Source organism: Colletotrichum graminicola (genome assembly GCF_000149035.1).
Source record: "Colletotrichum graminicola M1.001 genomic scaffold supercont1.14, whole genome shotgun sequence".
Classification (NCBI taxonomy): domain Eukaryota; kingdom Fungi; phylum Ascomycota; class Sordariomycetes; order Glomerellales; family Glomerellaceae; genus Colletotrichum; species Colletotrichum graminicola.
Window position 1 is genome coordinate 36,509 of NW_007361018.1, and position 12,011 is coordinate 48,519.

Below are 12,011 nucleotides of genomic sequence, written 5' to 3' on the forward strand. Positions count from 1 at the left end.
AAACCAGTACTGGTTCTTGTGGATTGAGACAAGTGAGAGCGTCAGTAGATTCGTGAGGATGAGTTCGATGTGGCCGCTCGACGTTCGTTAGTGAAGGTGCGTTCAAGACCTGCGTAGGTATTAAACGATCTCAATACAGGACTGGAAAGATGATGGTAAGCCAAAACCGTAGCTTATACTTCAACTGAAGATTTAGTGTTAAAAGGGAACGGACCTCGTGCGATTTTGGTTGCAAGGCGGAATGGGAACTCGAGTACGGAGTATGGATCAGGCCATGGAGTCTACGGCCTGTATGAAATTCTTAAAATCCGACGCGGCACCGAAAGATTAGCAAAGCTGCGGAGCAAGCTCTGCAAAGAAGCACTGGATGTTTCTCGATCCTCTTTGACAAGACACCTCCCCCGTTTCAGTGCTTCCAGAGGTGGAAACAGTCGGAAGCGATGCAGTTTGCGCGATTCGGCGGAAGATGCTGTAATTACTCTAGAGATTGGATGGCCTCTGATTGCCCCGAGAAAACAACATCTGGTGCTCGGTGAGGCTCCTAGGCGACAAATAGGGACAGGCGCGAAAGTGAAAAGACTGGATCACAAGCCGGTCCGTGCGTATTAATCGAGCGCGTTTTCCGTCGAGCGCACCTTGTTTGTCGTAGATTTAATGGGTAGCTGTTGCCAAGGTGGGAAAGCCTTCTGTGCTGCACGCTCTCAATACTGTCTCAAACTTGTTTGCGCACAGTATAGCCCCGCTCATGGCTTCCTTTATCAAGTTGCATCGGTAGAAATTTTCTTATCTCTTTCTTCTTCTTCTCTCTTCAATGTCAAGGCTTTTGTATTAGAGTCTCGGAACAGGCCACTCAATGGTTGTTCAGATTCTACGGAATCTCTCAGCGCGCTCAACGAATGCCTAGAATAACTTGCCCTCTTTCTAGAATGTTGCCAGATTTCTTCTCTACTCGGGTTGACGTATTTACATGGAAGAGTGGTACATGTTTGCCCGCATTCGATAAATTTTCCTTCACTGCTGTTGCGAACCCTCGCGGAGCCTTCTGAGCTTCAACTGTAGCAGGTCAGGCTTGGGACAGCTGACTGTCGTCGCATTGTCGCCCTTAGACTGGTAGAAAGCCTCACAGCACTCGTACAAGGCAATGATTATAGACTGGCACCTCTCCTCCTTGTAGCCATTTCTGGTCAGACAGTCTGTTGCTGATTAGCTGCATCGATACCGAAATGCATGATCCTGTGGGAGCGACTGCGATGAGGCCCAAACCGATGCTGACTGACCTTGGATGGCGCACTAAGTGGGGGCATGAGTTAGTTGATGCAATAAACACATCACAGAGATGGAAAAAATACTTACAGCGAGAGGATGGCATGGAGGGTTGGCCTTCAAGTCCTCATTTAACCCCTTCAAGTCTATGTTAGCAAAGTAGGCAAACAGTCATGGTCTGCGGCGTCGTCGTCCGCTTCGTAAAAGGGTTTGCAAACCATTGTATATTCAGCCTTGCCTCGCGTGAGGCTTCGAAGATGCGTGTGACAGAAAGTCTACGATGATGGTAGCAGTACGTTCCGGCGGCCCGGACTGACTGCTACACTCTAAATAGTTACTGTATTCGACGACTGTAACTCCGAACCGGGAAAGTAAAAGGAGGCGATGGATAGGTCAATGAGACAGGGTATTCGGTGGGCAGTGGAGGAGACTGCTAGGTAGATAGGCGGAACGTTTAGGCTAACTCGGTCGGATGGTACTGGTCGAGGAGGTAACGATGTAGGAGGCAAGGTGCTAGTCATGAAAGAAGTTATTGTCTGCCGCCAGTGATGTTCTTAGCTCTTTGCCTCTCATGACAGTCAATGGCCACTCGGGAAGCTGTTCTGTAGCAGCGCGTACCTACCTACCTACCTAGGCAGGCACCCAAAGTTACAGTTGCCTTGCCTTACCTAAGCTCACCACGAAGGAGGCAAACCTTGTCCCACTACAGCATCATATCCAATCAGATCCCTTTCGTCCCACCATGATGGCCTTTTGTACACCAGCCTCTGGACCCCACACAATCTTTCTCCCGCCTTTCTCCAGCCCGTCTCTTGCCAATTACCCAGTCGCTCCGTCAAATCAACAATTCCTTTCTTGCGATCCCGCTTGTGTGTCTCTCTTTGCACCAAACTCAAGCTCCTGCGCCTTTACAGCCAAATCCAAACAAGCCGTCAGGTCAACCGGACTTCAGCGTCTACCGCGTCAGGTATGCCATACGCCACGCGCCCGTCTTGTCTCCCTCCATCTTCGTCTATCAGCCTTCTCCTGTACCTTCATAAAGCCGCGTGACTGGCCTTGGCTAACTTTTCCGCGTTGCGCAGTGATAGTTGCACAATGTCTGGCGAACACGAGAACGGCAGCCCTTCTGCCGGTGGCCAAGACGCTGCGCCTGCAGTCGAACACTTGAACATTAAGGTCACCGACAACAACAACGAAGTCTTCTTCAAGATCAAACGCTCTACCAAACTTGACAAACTCATGACAGCCTTTTGCGAGAGACAAGGAAAGGCTATGAATTCCGTACGATTCCTTTTCGAGGGCCAACGTGTGCAGCCCACAGATACCCCGGACACGGTAAGCAGTGGAGCCGCCCCTTCTGGTATATTGGCGCTGGATGCTGATGTGGCTACCCTCCTAGCTCGAGATGGCGGATGGAGATACTCTGGAGGTGCACCAGGAACAGGTCGGTGGCTCTTTCTAGTTGACGGATGGTGAGAGGAAACGTATTGCACGGCGAGAGAACTTGGGCGATGGAATTCTTCTTTTCTTGAGAAGGCTTTGACCATCGCCAATGGCGTACAAGGATGGATGGCTTCACACAGAAAGGTCATGCGTAGACGACCAATGATGATTATGACGTTCACCACATGCTTTCATTTCCTTGCCCCCTTGGCTGGCCAGGATATAGCGCCTACAGAGACGCCATACCCTCTTACCAGGCCAAGATACAAGCAAACCAATGGCAAACGCACCGACGCTTCTCATCCTCATTGGTCCCTAACTCCTGCTGTTTAAATGTACAGTTGGCAATCTTTTCGTTTCTCGTTATGCCTTGAGTTCCATCATGCGGCATCCTGTGCACAGCACCATCGTCTTATCTCCAACCTCCCTTGGAAAGACCTGACCGTCATCGAAGCCACCCTGACAGGAAGCGCAGCGAAAGCACTCATCATGCCACTCGCCTCCCAGTGCTCTGATGTACTGACCAATGACAGCCATCTTGCATTTTTTGCATTTAGGTGCCCTTCTTTCCGTCCGCTTTGTTTGACAATTGATGCACCACGCGTATCCGTCCTTTTCAATATGTGTCATGCCCTTCTCGAACGGGTCGCCGCACTCGGCGCAGAAGAAGTGTCCGTAGTGCCAGTGTTCACCTAGTGCGACAACATGTTCGCCGAGGATGGGCGTCTTGCAATGTTTGCATCTAGGAGCGTAGAGCTCGTGCCAGTCGAGATGACAGAAAAAACGCAGTCGCTCATCACCATCTTCGGCCATCGTCTTTCCCGGTTTCTCTTCCAGCACCTCACCATTGGCTCTGCGTCTGATTCTCTCCAGACGCTCTTTGCGATGGGTATCAGGCTCCGGGCTGATCTCTAAAGCCTCAAGCCCTGTGCCACAAGCATAGCAGCTGAAGCAATGGGGATGAAAGCGCTCAGACAACCCAGCTAGAGAGACAAATCTGCCTTCAATGGGAAACCTGCACTCATGACACAGGGTTGTCGACCGATTTCCCGATCCAGCAGCAGGCGACCAGTGCCGCTGAGGACGCTGGAAGGGTCGTGCTCTGGACGCCGTCTTGGGGTCGGGCAGCGGCCGTGGTGCAGAGGCTGAAGAGTTGTCGTCAGGAGTGACAATAACAGGTATGCCCGGCCTAGATCCTATTCCCTCGTCTACCCCGTCGAGACTGATGGACGGTACGGCCGGGACCCCGTGTGGTCTGTCCGACGAAGGCTCCTCCGGCGCCACCACGATAGAAGGAATCTCCATCGGCTGGCTCTTTTGGCTCGAGGCTCCCAATGTGTTGTTGCCGGAACCTGACCCTGGCCTAACATCAGTTCTCTCGTCAGGAGCCTTCCACTTCGAATCGAAGCTTACAATCGGCCGTCCAGGGCGATCGCTGACTGCCGTGGGTGTAGGCAGCTTCGCACTCCGGTCCTTGAGCTTCATGCTCGTGGCCCCCCGAATATCGTCACTGCGGATCTCCATGCCATTCTTCTTGGGCACCGCATCATCCACTGCGGGCTTGGGGGCAGGGCTGTTGGTCGTGTACAGGGGATTTCGCGACTGTGACGGTGGGTTTCGGTGGATTTCAACATTGCATCTCGGTTTCCAAGGGGCCACACGATCTGCCGGGGGAGCGGCAGCAAAGCGGACCTGGCCTTGAGGATTCTTTGGCTTGTCCACAAGGGGCGAATTCGATGCCGATTCCGACTGCGTTTTGAATTTGTCTTCGCGCAAGGTGCCTTCCGGTTCTTCCCAAATTTGATCGCCTGAGAATGGTCTCTCGACTTCTCCACTAATGTTACGCTTCATGCTACTACGGCGACGGCCAGAGGACATAGGTTTGGGGAGAGGTCGGCTAGAGTCGGAGGGTTCCGACGGTTCCTCGGGGTTGCAGTTGTCTCCTCCGAAGCTGTCACGCGATAAAGCAAGGGAGGGCCGGCTTCGTCGAGAGTGCCCATCACTATCAGTTGAGCTGCCAGAAGCGGACCTTGAGACGTCTCTTGCTAGACCGGTTGGAGTTACTCTGTCGCCGTATTTTCCCACGCTGGCCGTACGAGCGTGGGCGTAGCTATTCTTCCTGAGATGAGGCTTGTACCGATAAGGGGCGTGGGGGTCTGGAGGCTGGACTCCATTTTGATGCTGCCAAACAAGCTCCGAGGCTTCATCGAGTGCGGCATTATAGATGCGAGTCTCGTCGCCGTCTGGCGTGCCGCCAGTGTTGTTCTTATCATAAGCGGCATCTTTTCGGGAGCTGGGCTCATCCGCCTTGATCTGCATATCGTCCATGGCTTGTCGAAGTGACACAGCCTCTTCTTTTTCCATCCATCGTTGACCTCTCTCCATGTACGTTGTTGTGGGCACAACCTCGGAGGGCTTCAAAGGTGACGTTGGACGATAAGGGTAGTAATCACGACCCTGAGTACTAGACATAGAGTGACGGGAGGAGAAGCTGGTATTTGCAGAAAAAAGTGTAGGTCGTGATGGCGTATCGATAGTGCTTGGGCTGGACAGGGCAGGGCTTTCAGGTTGAGAAAGAGGTTCAGGAACGCTGCGCTCGTAAGAGGTGCGTTTAGATCTTGTACTCGAGGATGAAGGGGGCAGGGGTCTGGCTCCGCCTGGACGAGTAACTCGATTTGTTCTGAGATTGGCAAGGTAGGCAGCTAGAGAAGTAGTGTGTTAGGAGGTATGGAGAGAGTTAGGACGCGTCGTAAAACCGTAGCTTACCGAACTGCTCGTTATTCATATAGCACGGCGACGGTGGAGTGACTTTTCTTGTCTTCTCGGTGCTCTTCCTGCGATGCATGATGGGGGCGGTGTGCGGCGAGTACGAGGGGTGCCGAGCAGTGGGTATTGTGAATGCGGTGAATAGTGGCGGTGGGCGATGGAAACAAGACGATGGAGAGGCGAAAAAAATGCATGCGGTGAAGTAAGTGTTCAGATCTGTTTTTACTATCAAGGGTATGGATGCAGGGCTATGACTATTGTCTTCAAAGGGAAATGCTTGGACTTGCTAGTGGACGAGGGGAGGCGATTGATGGCGTTGAAGTTATTATACCTGGGCGATGTGTTCGTCGGTAGTTGGTTGTCGGGGCAACGATGACTGTCCGACGTTCCGGTCTTTGTGGATTTCACGAAACATCCCAAAGGCTCGGTGTTGGGGTTGCAACTCTAGGCGACTTCACACTAGCTAGCTACCTATTGTCCGGGGACGCATCCGGTACTCATTAGTACCACGGCCCCTCGGAGGCTCACAGCCATTGGGGAGACAAGCCAGCCCCCTGGCAACTCCACAATGGCCAGCACCTCCAGCAGTCAGCATCGCGTCTCTCACTTTGGGGAACTGCATCTTTGTCTAGCTCCTTCTGCCAGGATGTCATGGCTCCTCATTCATGCCGCTGAGTGAGGTTGACCTCGTCTAGGTGAGTCACGGAATTTTCCAGAGACTAGAATAACGATAGAATACTGCCGTCGAAGGGCTGGTTCCTACGATGCGCTTGTCCAATCAATTGATTCGATTGTTTCTTAGCTATTCATTGACCTCGAAGCTTCTGCTGAGCCGATGTTTGAGGCTAGGTGACTGGGTGAGTACGAGCAAGCCACAGATTGGTTTGCTTGCCGTTGACTAGGCTAGCAAACGCTGTCACATAACCGCGTGTTTCTTGTGCGTGAGTACTATAACAGGCCGGCAACTCTACCCCATCTTTGACGAAAAAATGTAACACCTGGCAACAGGGGCACGGGATCCAAGTGAGTCACCTATTGGGAAAACAAATAGGTATGCTTCCTGCCACGACATCTACGTGCCTGCAAATCCTGGACGGGGCGGCGCTGTGCTGATTTGTGGCTCTATTGAAGTCGTGATGCCATGGGGTCCGTTGTTTGGGTGCATGAAGCTCCATGCCCGCGCATGACATCCTGTTTATTGACAATCTCCATACACCCTAAGCAAGTCCACTGTCGGCAGGCGCGCGAAGAGTCCTATGCCAGTGCCTGAAGGCATGTTTATCTTTTCCAACCCTACTCTTACCCTGTTCAATTCGGGATGTGACTACTGTACGCCCGTTTGTAATCTATACCCGTTTCCGCGGCTCTCCGATACCCCTTGAGATGCTGATGAGACAACACCATATGGCTTAGCAGACTACCATCTTAGCTCGCCGGGTCGTGCATCCTGTTCCTTGCTTGAAGCTCCTTGGCCCTGTTTGGCAGTGTTGGTACTTGTCTCCGCTGCTGGCCCATTATCAAACCCCAAGTTTTTGAACTCATCCTTGGCCATGAGGTTCCTGCGATTGGACGCATCATCAATGAGAATTCCGTCCCAGGTTCATCAAGACGGCTGTTTCTTTATAGATGATATAGCTTACCGATCCATGCGGCATGCCAAGTACGACTTGGCCAAGTCGCGACATTCTGCATCGTTCACACCCCTTACTTTCTTGATGCACTCAAGGTAGGTCACTATGACATGTTTGCACTCGCCTGATCCACAAAGTTAGCAAGCGAAAAGCCGACTTGGTCACAGCAATGTATCCAACAAACCGTCATGATCAAGTGGGAAGCTGCCACGTTGTGGGCTGGATAAGAGGCATCAGTTAGCTTGGGGCGCCAGTTGGCGAAGGTATGGCCAGTGAGGATGGGGCTCACTGCGTACGGAATCGGCTTGGCGTTGGCCTGTCGAGCACCGGGTCCGCCCAGTTGACTCATTATGTCTGTCTGTTGATGAGATGCTAGCAGATCTCTTGAGGGTGACTGCCCAGAGACCACGGCTAGGATGGTGGTGCTGTACCGAATTGATGGGCAAGGCTGGAGTTCGCCTGATTGGAACTCACCCTATATGTGAATGAGCCGACAATTCAAGTTGCGATGGAGCCCCGACAAAAACCAGTCTTTTTGTACAGCCCACAACTGGTCGGTTTGCACGCGGCGGCCTTGTTGCATTCGTATGGGAGAGCTGGTGGTTTTGTGATTAAGCTGTTGATAGGGTGGAAAAACACCGGTTCGCGAGGAGTCGGATTGCATGGCGAAAATTGGTGGCACAGACGATGGGTGCCTGAACGCGGGCGGCGGTGGCAAGGAGTGGAACAGGACGACATAGTCGGGTAATCTTTCAAATTTCGTAAAGAATCCGGCATTATACTCTCTATCTATTGATTCGAACAAACTCAAATGGCAAATTCTTTCCCTCTGCCTCGTCGAGATGATTTACATTAAGTGAGGTGGTTGATGCGGCACAAGTTACCCTCACGTTCGTGCCCCCCCCGGTTGGATGGAGTTAATTGATTGATCTGAGTGAAGTAGGTATACGGATACACAAGCCAGCGAGGGACGGCTATTTCCGGCATACATGACACCAGAGGAAAGGTATGCACTGAAGTCTGGAGCACCACAATTTTGTGCAAGGTACGTACCTATCAGCCTTTGTTCCCCCTGAGGTATCCAGCCCACATTGGTGCGGCGCCACCAAGCACCCAACGAGCATTACGTCCCTTGCCCGAACTTTCTCGGCTTGGTGGATCGCGCATGAATTCTTGAAATTGGACGGCACGCGCGATAGCATCGACTTCAACATATCGATTCGGGCATCCACTCTCAATCCATCCCGTCCAAGGGGCCTCGCCATATCTTCGTGCTTCGTGCTTCCTTCATCGATTGCACTTCTTGACCTCGAAGGCATCCGAGCCACACCCACCGGACCACAAGCCAGCGCCGGCTCCCTTTGTGTGCTCTGCCTTGGGTTGCGTTGCCTTGCGCTGCAGACTGGCTGTTTGGCTTCACCCTTCCACTCGAGAGCTTCCATCGTTCGCCTCTCAAAACCCTCGGCAAGTCCTCGTCAGAAAATAGGCCTGCCGGGTGTGCTATCTCAGCTTCCACGAACAACCCCGATCACGTCTTGACCATCTGGCGTATACTTTGTTGAGCTTGACCCATCACCATGGCGTCCCTGGGAGACGATCTTCTCGGCACTGTCAACAAGCTGCAAGACCTGGTCTTCAACACCATCGGCAGTGACTCGCTCGATCTTCCTCAGATTGTATGTCATCTCATCATGGAAGCACGGGCTGTCTTAAAAAGCCTATCTACTGACATTTTGACAGGTTGTTGTCGGTTCGCAGTCGGCCGGAAAATCATCCGTTCTCGAAAACATTGTCGGCCGTGATTTTTTACCCCGCGGAAGTGGCATCGTGACCAGACGGCCCCTGATCCTGCAACTGATCAACGTACCCGAAGATGAGGATGCTGCCGACCCTCTGTCGGATCCTTACCGGTCTCCCGACATTGCCAGACGTTCCGAATGGGCCGAGTTCCACCACATTCCGAACCGTCGCTTCAATGACTTCTCCGACGTGAAGCGCGAGATCGAGAACGAGACCTCGCGCGTGGCGGGCAATAACAAGGGTATCAACAGACAACCTATCAACCTTAAGATCTACTCGCCGCATGTGCTCAACTTAACTCTCGTCGACCTTCCTGGACTAACAAAGGTACGTTACAAATTTTCTGGCATTCGATCCAAACGCGCAACCCGTATCCCGACTCTGACACTTGCTCAAAGGTTCCCATTGGCGATCAGCCAACCGATATCGAGAAGCAAACCCGTAACCTTATCTCAGAGTATATTGCCAAGCCCAACAGCATTGTTCTCGCCGTCTCACCTGCCAATGTCGATATCGTGAACTCGGAGGCTCTGAAGCTTGCCCGGCATGTTGATCCGTTGGGAAGGAGGACGATTGGTGTGCTCACCAAAGTGGACCTTATGGATCACGGTACAAACGCACTGGATATCTTGTCTGGTCGTGTCTACCCGTTAAAGCTGGGCTTCATTGGCGTCGTCAATCGCTCCCAGCAAGACATACAGGGTAGCAAGCCCATGGAGGAAGCCCTCAAGGCCGAAGCGGAGTTCTTCAAGCATCACCCGGCATATCGCAATATCTCTAGCAGATGCGGCACCCGCTTCTTGGCCAAGACTCTGAACACGACCCTTATGGCTCACATCCGTGAGCGCATGCCCGATATCAAGGCGCGCCTCAACACTCTCATGGGACAGACTCAACAAGAGCTGGCAAGCTATGGCGATATGCATTTCAGCGGAAAAGAGCACCGTGGATCCCTCATTCTGCAACAGATGACACGCTTTGCCACCTCCTTTATCTCTTCGATTGATGGTACCTCGACCGATATCTCCACCAAGGAACTGTGCGGTGGCGCCCGCATCTACTATATATTCAACTCAGTCTTTGGCAGTTCTCTTGAGTCCATTGACCCAACTTCCAATCTTTCAGCGCTTGATATTCGGACTGCTATCCGTAACTCGACCGGTCCCCGCCCCAGTTTGTTTGTGCCAGAAATGGCATTTGACCTTCTCGTCAAGCCACAAATCAAGCTCCTCGAAGTTCCTAGTCAGCGGTGTGTCGAGCTTGTTTACGAAGAACTCATCAAGATATGCCACACTTGCGGCTCGACAGAGCTGTCTCGCTTCCCAAGGTTGCAAGCGAAGCTGATTGAGGTGGTTTCTGATCTACTGCGTGAGCGGTTGGGGCCGACGTCTGGTTACGTCGAATCCTTGATTTCGATCCAGCGAGCATACATCAACACCAATCATCCCAACTTTTTGGGGGCCGCAGCTGCCATGAGCCATGTTGTCAGCAACAAGCAAGAGAGAGAGCGAAAGCGCCTTATCCAAGAAGAGCGAGAAAAGCGGGAGAGAAGACGCCTCAAAGAGCTTGGTACCAATGGTACGGAGGGACCTGAGGATGATGAGACAGAGTCGACTGTCACCGAAAAGGCCGACTCCAATGCTTTAAGAAAGCAGGCGAGTAAGGGAGCGCGTAGTCTATCGCCTGGTGTGCGTGAAAATGGGACCACCGGCCTCAACGCGGCGCTCAATGGCGCACGATCAGCTTCTCCATCAAGCTTCAACGACAAGGGCTTGGGCGGTGCGCGCGACTCCTTCCTGACTTACTTCTTTGGTAAAGACGGTGCACCTCCTATTGGCACTTCTCCTTCACCCAACTCGTCCATTGCTCGACACGTAAGCCAAAGCTCTGAGCCAACGTTTTCACAGAGCATTCGCCGGACCGAAGACAAGGTGGCGTTGCGCGCACCAGCACATTCTTCGGCCCGTGAAGAGCCAGAGTTTGGCAAGGCCTCTCAATCGGTCGATTACGGGTCTCTATTCGTAAGTCCCTTTCCTTGGCTGGTAAGTTGATAACTGAAAGCTGATTTCGTTAGCAGGGTACAGCCAGCGGGGAACCAGCAATGACGGAGCGGGAAGCCATGGAAACGGAGCTCATTCGGGCACTCATCTCTTCCTACTTCAACATTGTGCGTGAGTCTATTGCGGACCAAGTCCCAAAGGCCGTCATGCATCTGCTCGTGAACCACTGCAAGGACGTTGTCCAGAACCGACTTGTCAGTGAGCTATACAAGGAGGCACTCTTTGAAGAGCTGTTGTACGAAGATGACGGCGTCAAAAAGGAGCGCGAGAAGTGCGAAAAGCTACTTCAAACATACAGGGAGGCGGCCAAGATCATTGGTGAAGTGTTATAGATATGTTTTGGAAAAGAGACAGACTCTGGCGGAACCAGCACGTCTTGATTGCAATGGCCCTCTCTATCATCCTGTCACGCACATACAATACACTCTTGTTAGTTTCAAGTATTCGCCAGGCGGTCAAGACGATGTCCAGATTGGGTAGGCATCGCAACGGAACAAGGCTCAGGAATGTCTCGAGGATCGAGGGCATCAGGGCCAGTGTTTCGTTCTCTATCCAGGGATGTTGTTAAGTGGCTTCCCTGCTGTACGTCATAGTCGAATATGTGTAATACAAGAACCTCTATCGAAACTATCCCATTTACATATTTGTCTTTGAGCTTCAGAACGCGCGTCATTACCTCTGGTACATTGCATCACCTGTGTAGCACTGTACTTGAAAGAAATCGTACTATTCGTCACTTGAACAGAAACTAGTATGCATGTTATGGCCACATTGTTCGCGTAGCAATAAGGCCTGCACCTCTCACCAAAGCCATCCCATTGAGGGTTTGATGACTACTTTTTGACGGTCCACATCCGATATGCTTTTTCTTCTACTGTCAAGTACTACATCCGTGACTGGAGTCTCTTGCAGCACTAGGGGTCGGCACGGGAGCTGGGTTTCTTGGGTCGTCCTCTTCGTAGCAAGATGAGTCGTCCATGATTCGGGGCGGCGTGATTGAGGCCTCGCGCATCCGCAAGGAAGCCGGTTGTGGACCCGGGCGACCTTG

At 52.3% G+C, this 12,011-nt stretch overlaps 5 protein-coding genes across 5 annotated transcripts; 2 read left to right on the forward strand and 3 right to left on the reverse strand.

The window, feature by feature from the left end:
* Positions 1-1,011: 1,011 nt before the first annotated feature.
* On the reverse strand, positions 1,012-1,484 carry GLRG_04361 (uncharacterized protein; the record flags this gene model as incomplete). The annotated part of the gene is made up of 4 exons (XM_008095046.1): positions 1,012-1,193; positions 1,278-1,290; positions 1,354-1,401; positions 1,482-1,484. The coding sequence occupies 4 exons, from the start codon at positions 1,482-1,484 to the stop codon at positions 1,012-1,014; spliced, it is 246 nt and encodes an 81-aa protein (XP_008093237.1).
* An 874-nt stretch (positions 1,485-2,358) lies between these two features.
* GLRG_04362 (ubiquitin family protein) lies at positions 2,359-2,725 on the forward strand (the record flags this gene model as incomplete). Its single annotated transcript, XM_008095047.1, has 2 exons — positions 2,359-2,598; positions 2,663-2,725. The coding sequence occupies 2 exons, from the start codon at positions 2,359-2,361 to the stop codon at positions 2,723-2,725; spliced, it is 303 nt and encodes a 100-aa protein (XP_008093238.1).
* A 344-nt stretch (positions 2,726-3,069) lies between these two features.
* On the reverse strand, positions 3,070-5,551 carry GLRG_04363 (LIM domain-containing protein; the record flags this gene model as incomplete). The annotated part of the gene is made up of 2 exons (XM_008095048.1): positions 3,070-5,408; positions 5,473-5,551. The coding sequence occupies 2 exons, from the start codon at positions 5,549-5,551 to the stop codon at positions 3,070-3,072; spliced, it is 2,418 nt and encodes an 805-aa protein (XP_008093239.1).
* Positions 5,552-6,889: 1,338 nt separating this feature from the next.
* GLRG_04364 (CHCH domain-containing protein) lies at positions 6,890-7,452 on the reverse strand (the record flags this gene model as incomplete). The annotated part of the gene is made up of 4 exons (XM_008095049.1): positions 6,890-7,031; positions 7,113-7,227; positions 7,288-7,322; positions 7,400-7,452. 4 exons carry the CDS (start codon positions 7,450-7,452, stop codon positions 6,890-6,892), a joined length of 345 nt encoding a protein of 114 aa, XP_008093240.1.
* Positions 7,453-8,680: 1,228 nt separating this feature from the next.
* GLRG_04365 (dynamin central region) lies at positions 8,681-11,295 on the forward strand (the record flags this gene model as incomplete). The annotated part of the gene is made up of 4 exons (XM_008095050.1): positions 8,681-8,779; positions 8,844-9,230; positions 9,302-10,924; positions 10,981-11,295. 4 exons carry the CDS (start codon positions 8,681-8,683, stop codon positions 11,293-11,295), a joined length of 2,424 nt encoding a protein of 807 aa, XP_008093241.1.
* Positions 11,296-12,011: the final 716 nt, after the last annotated feature.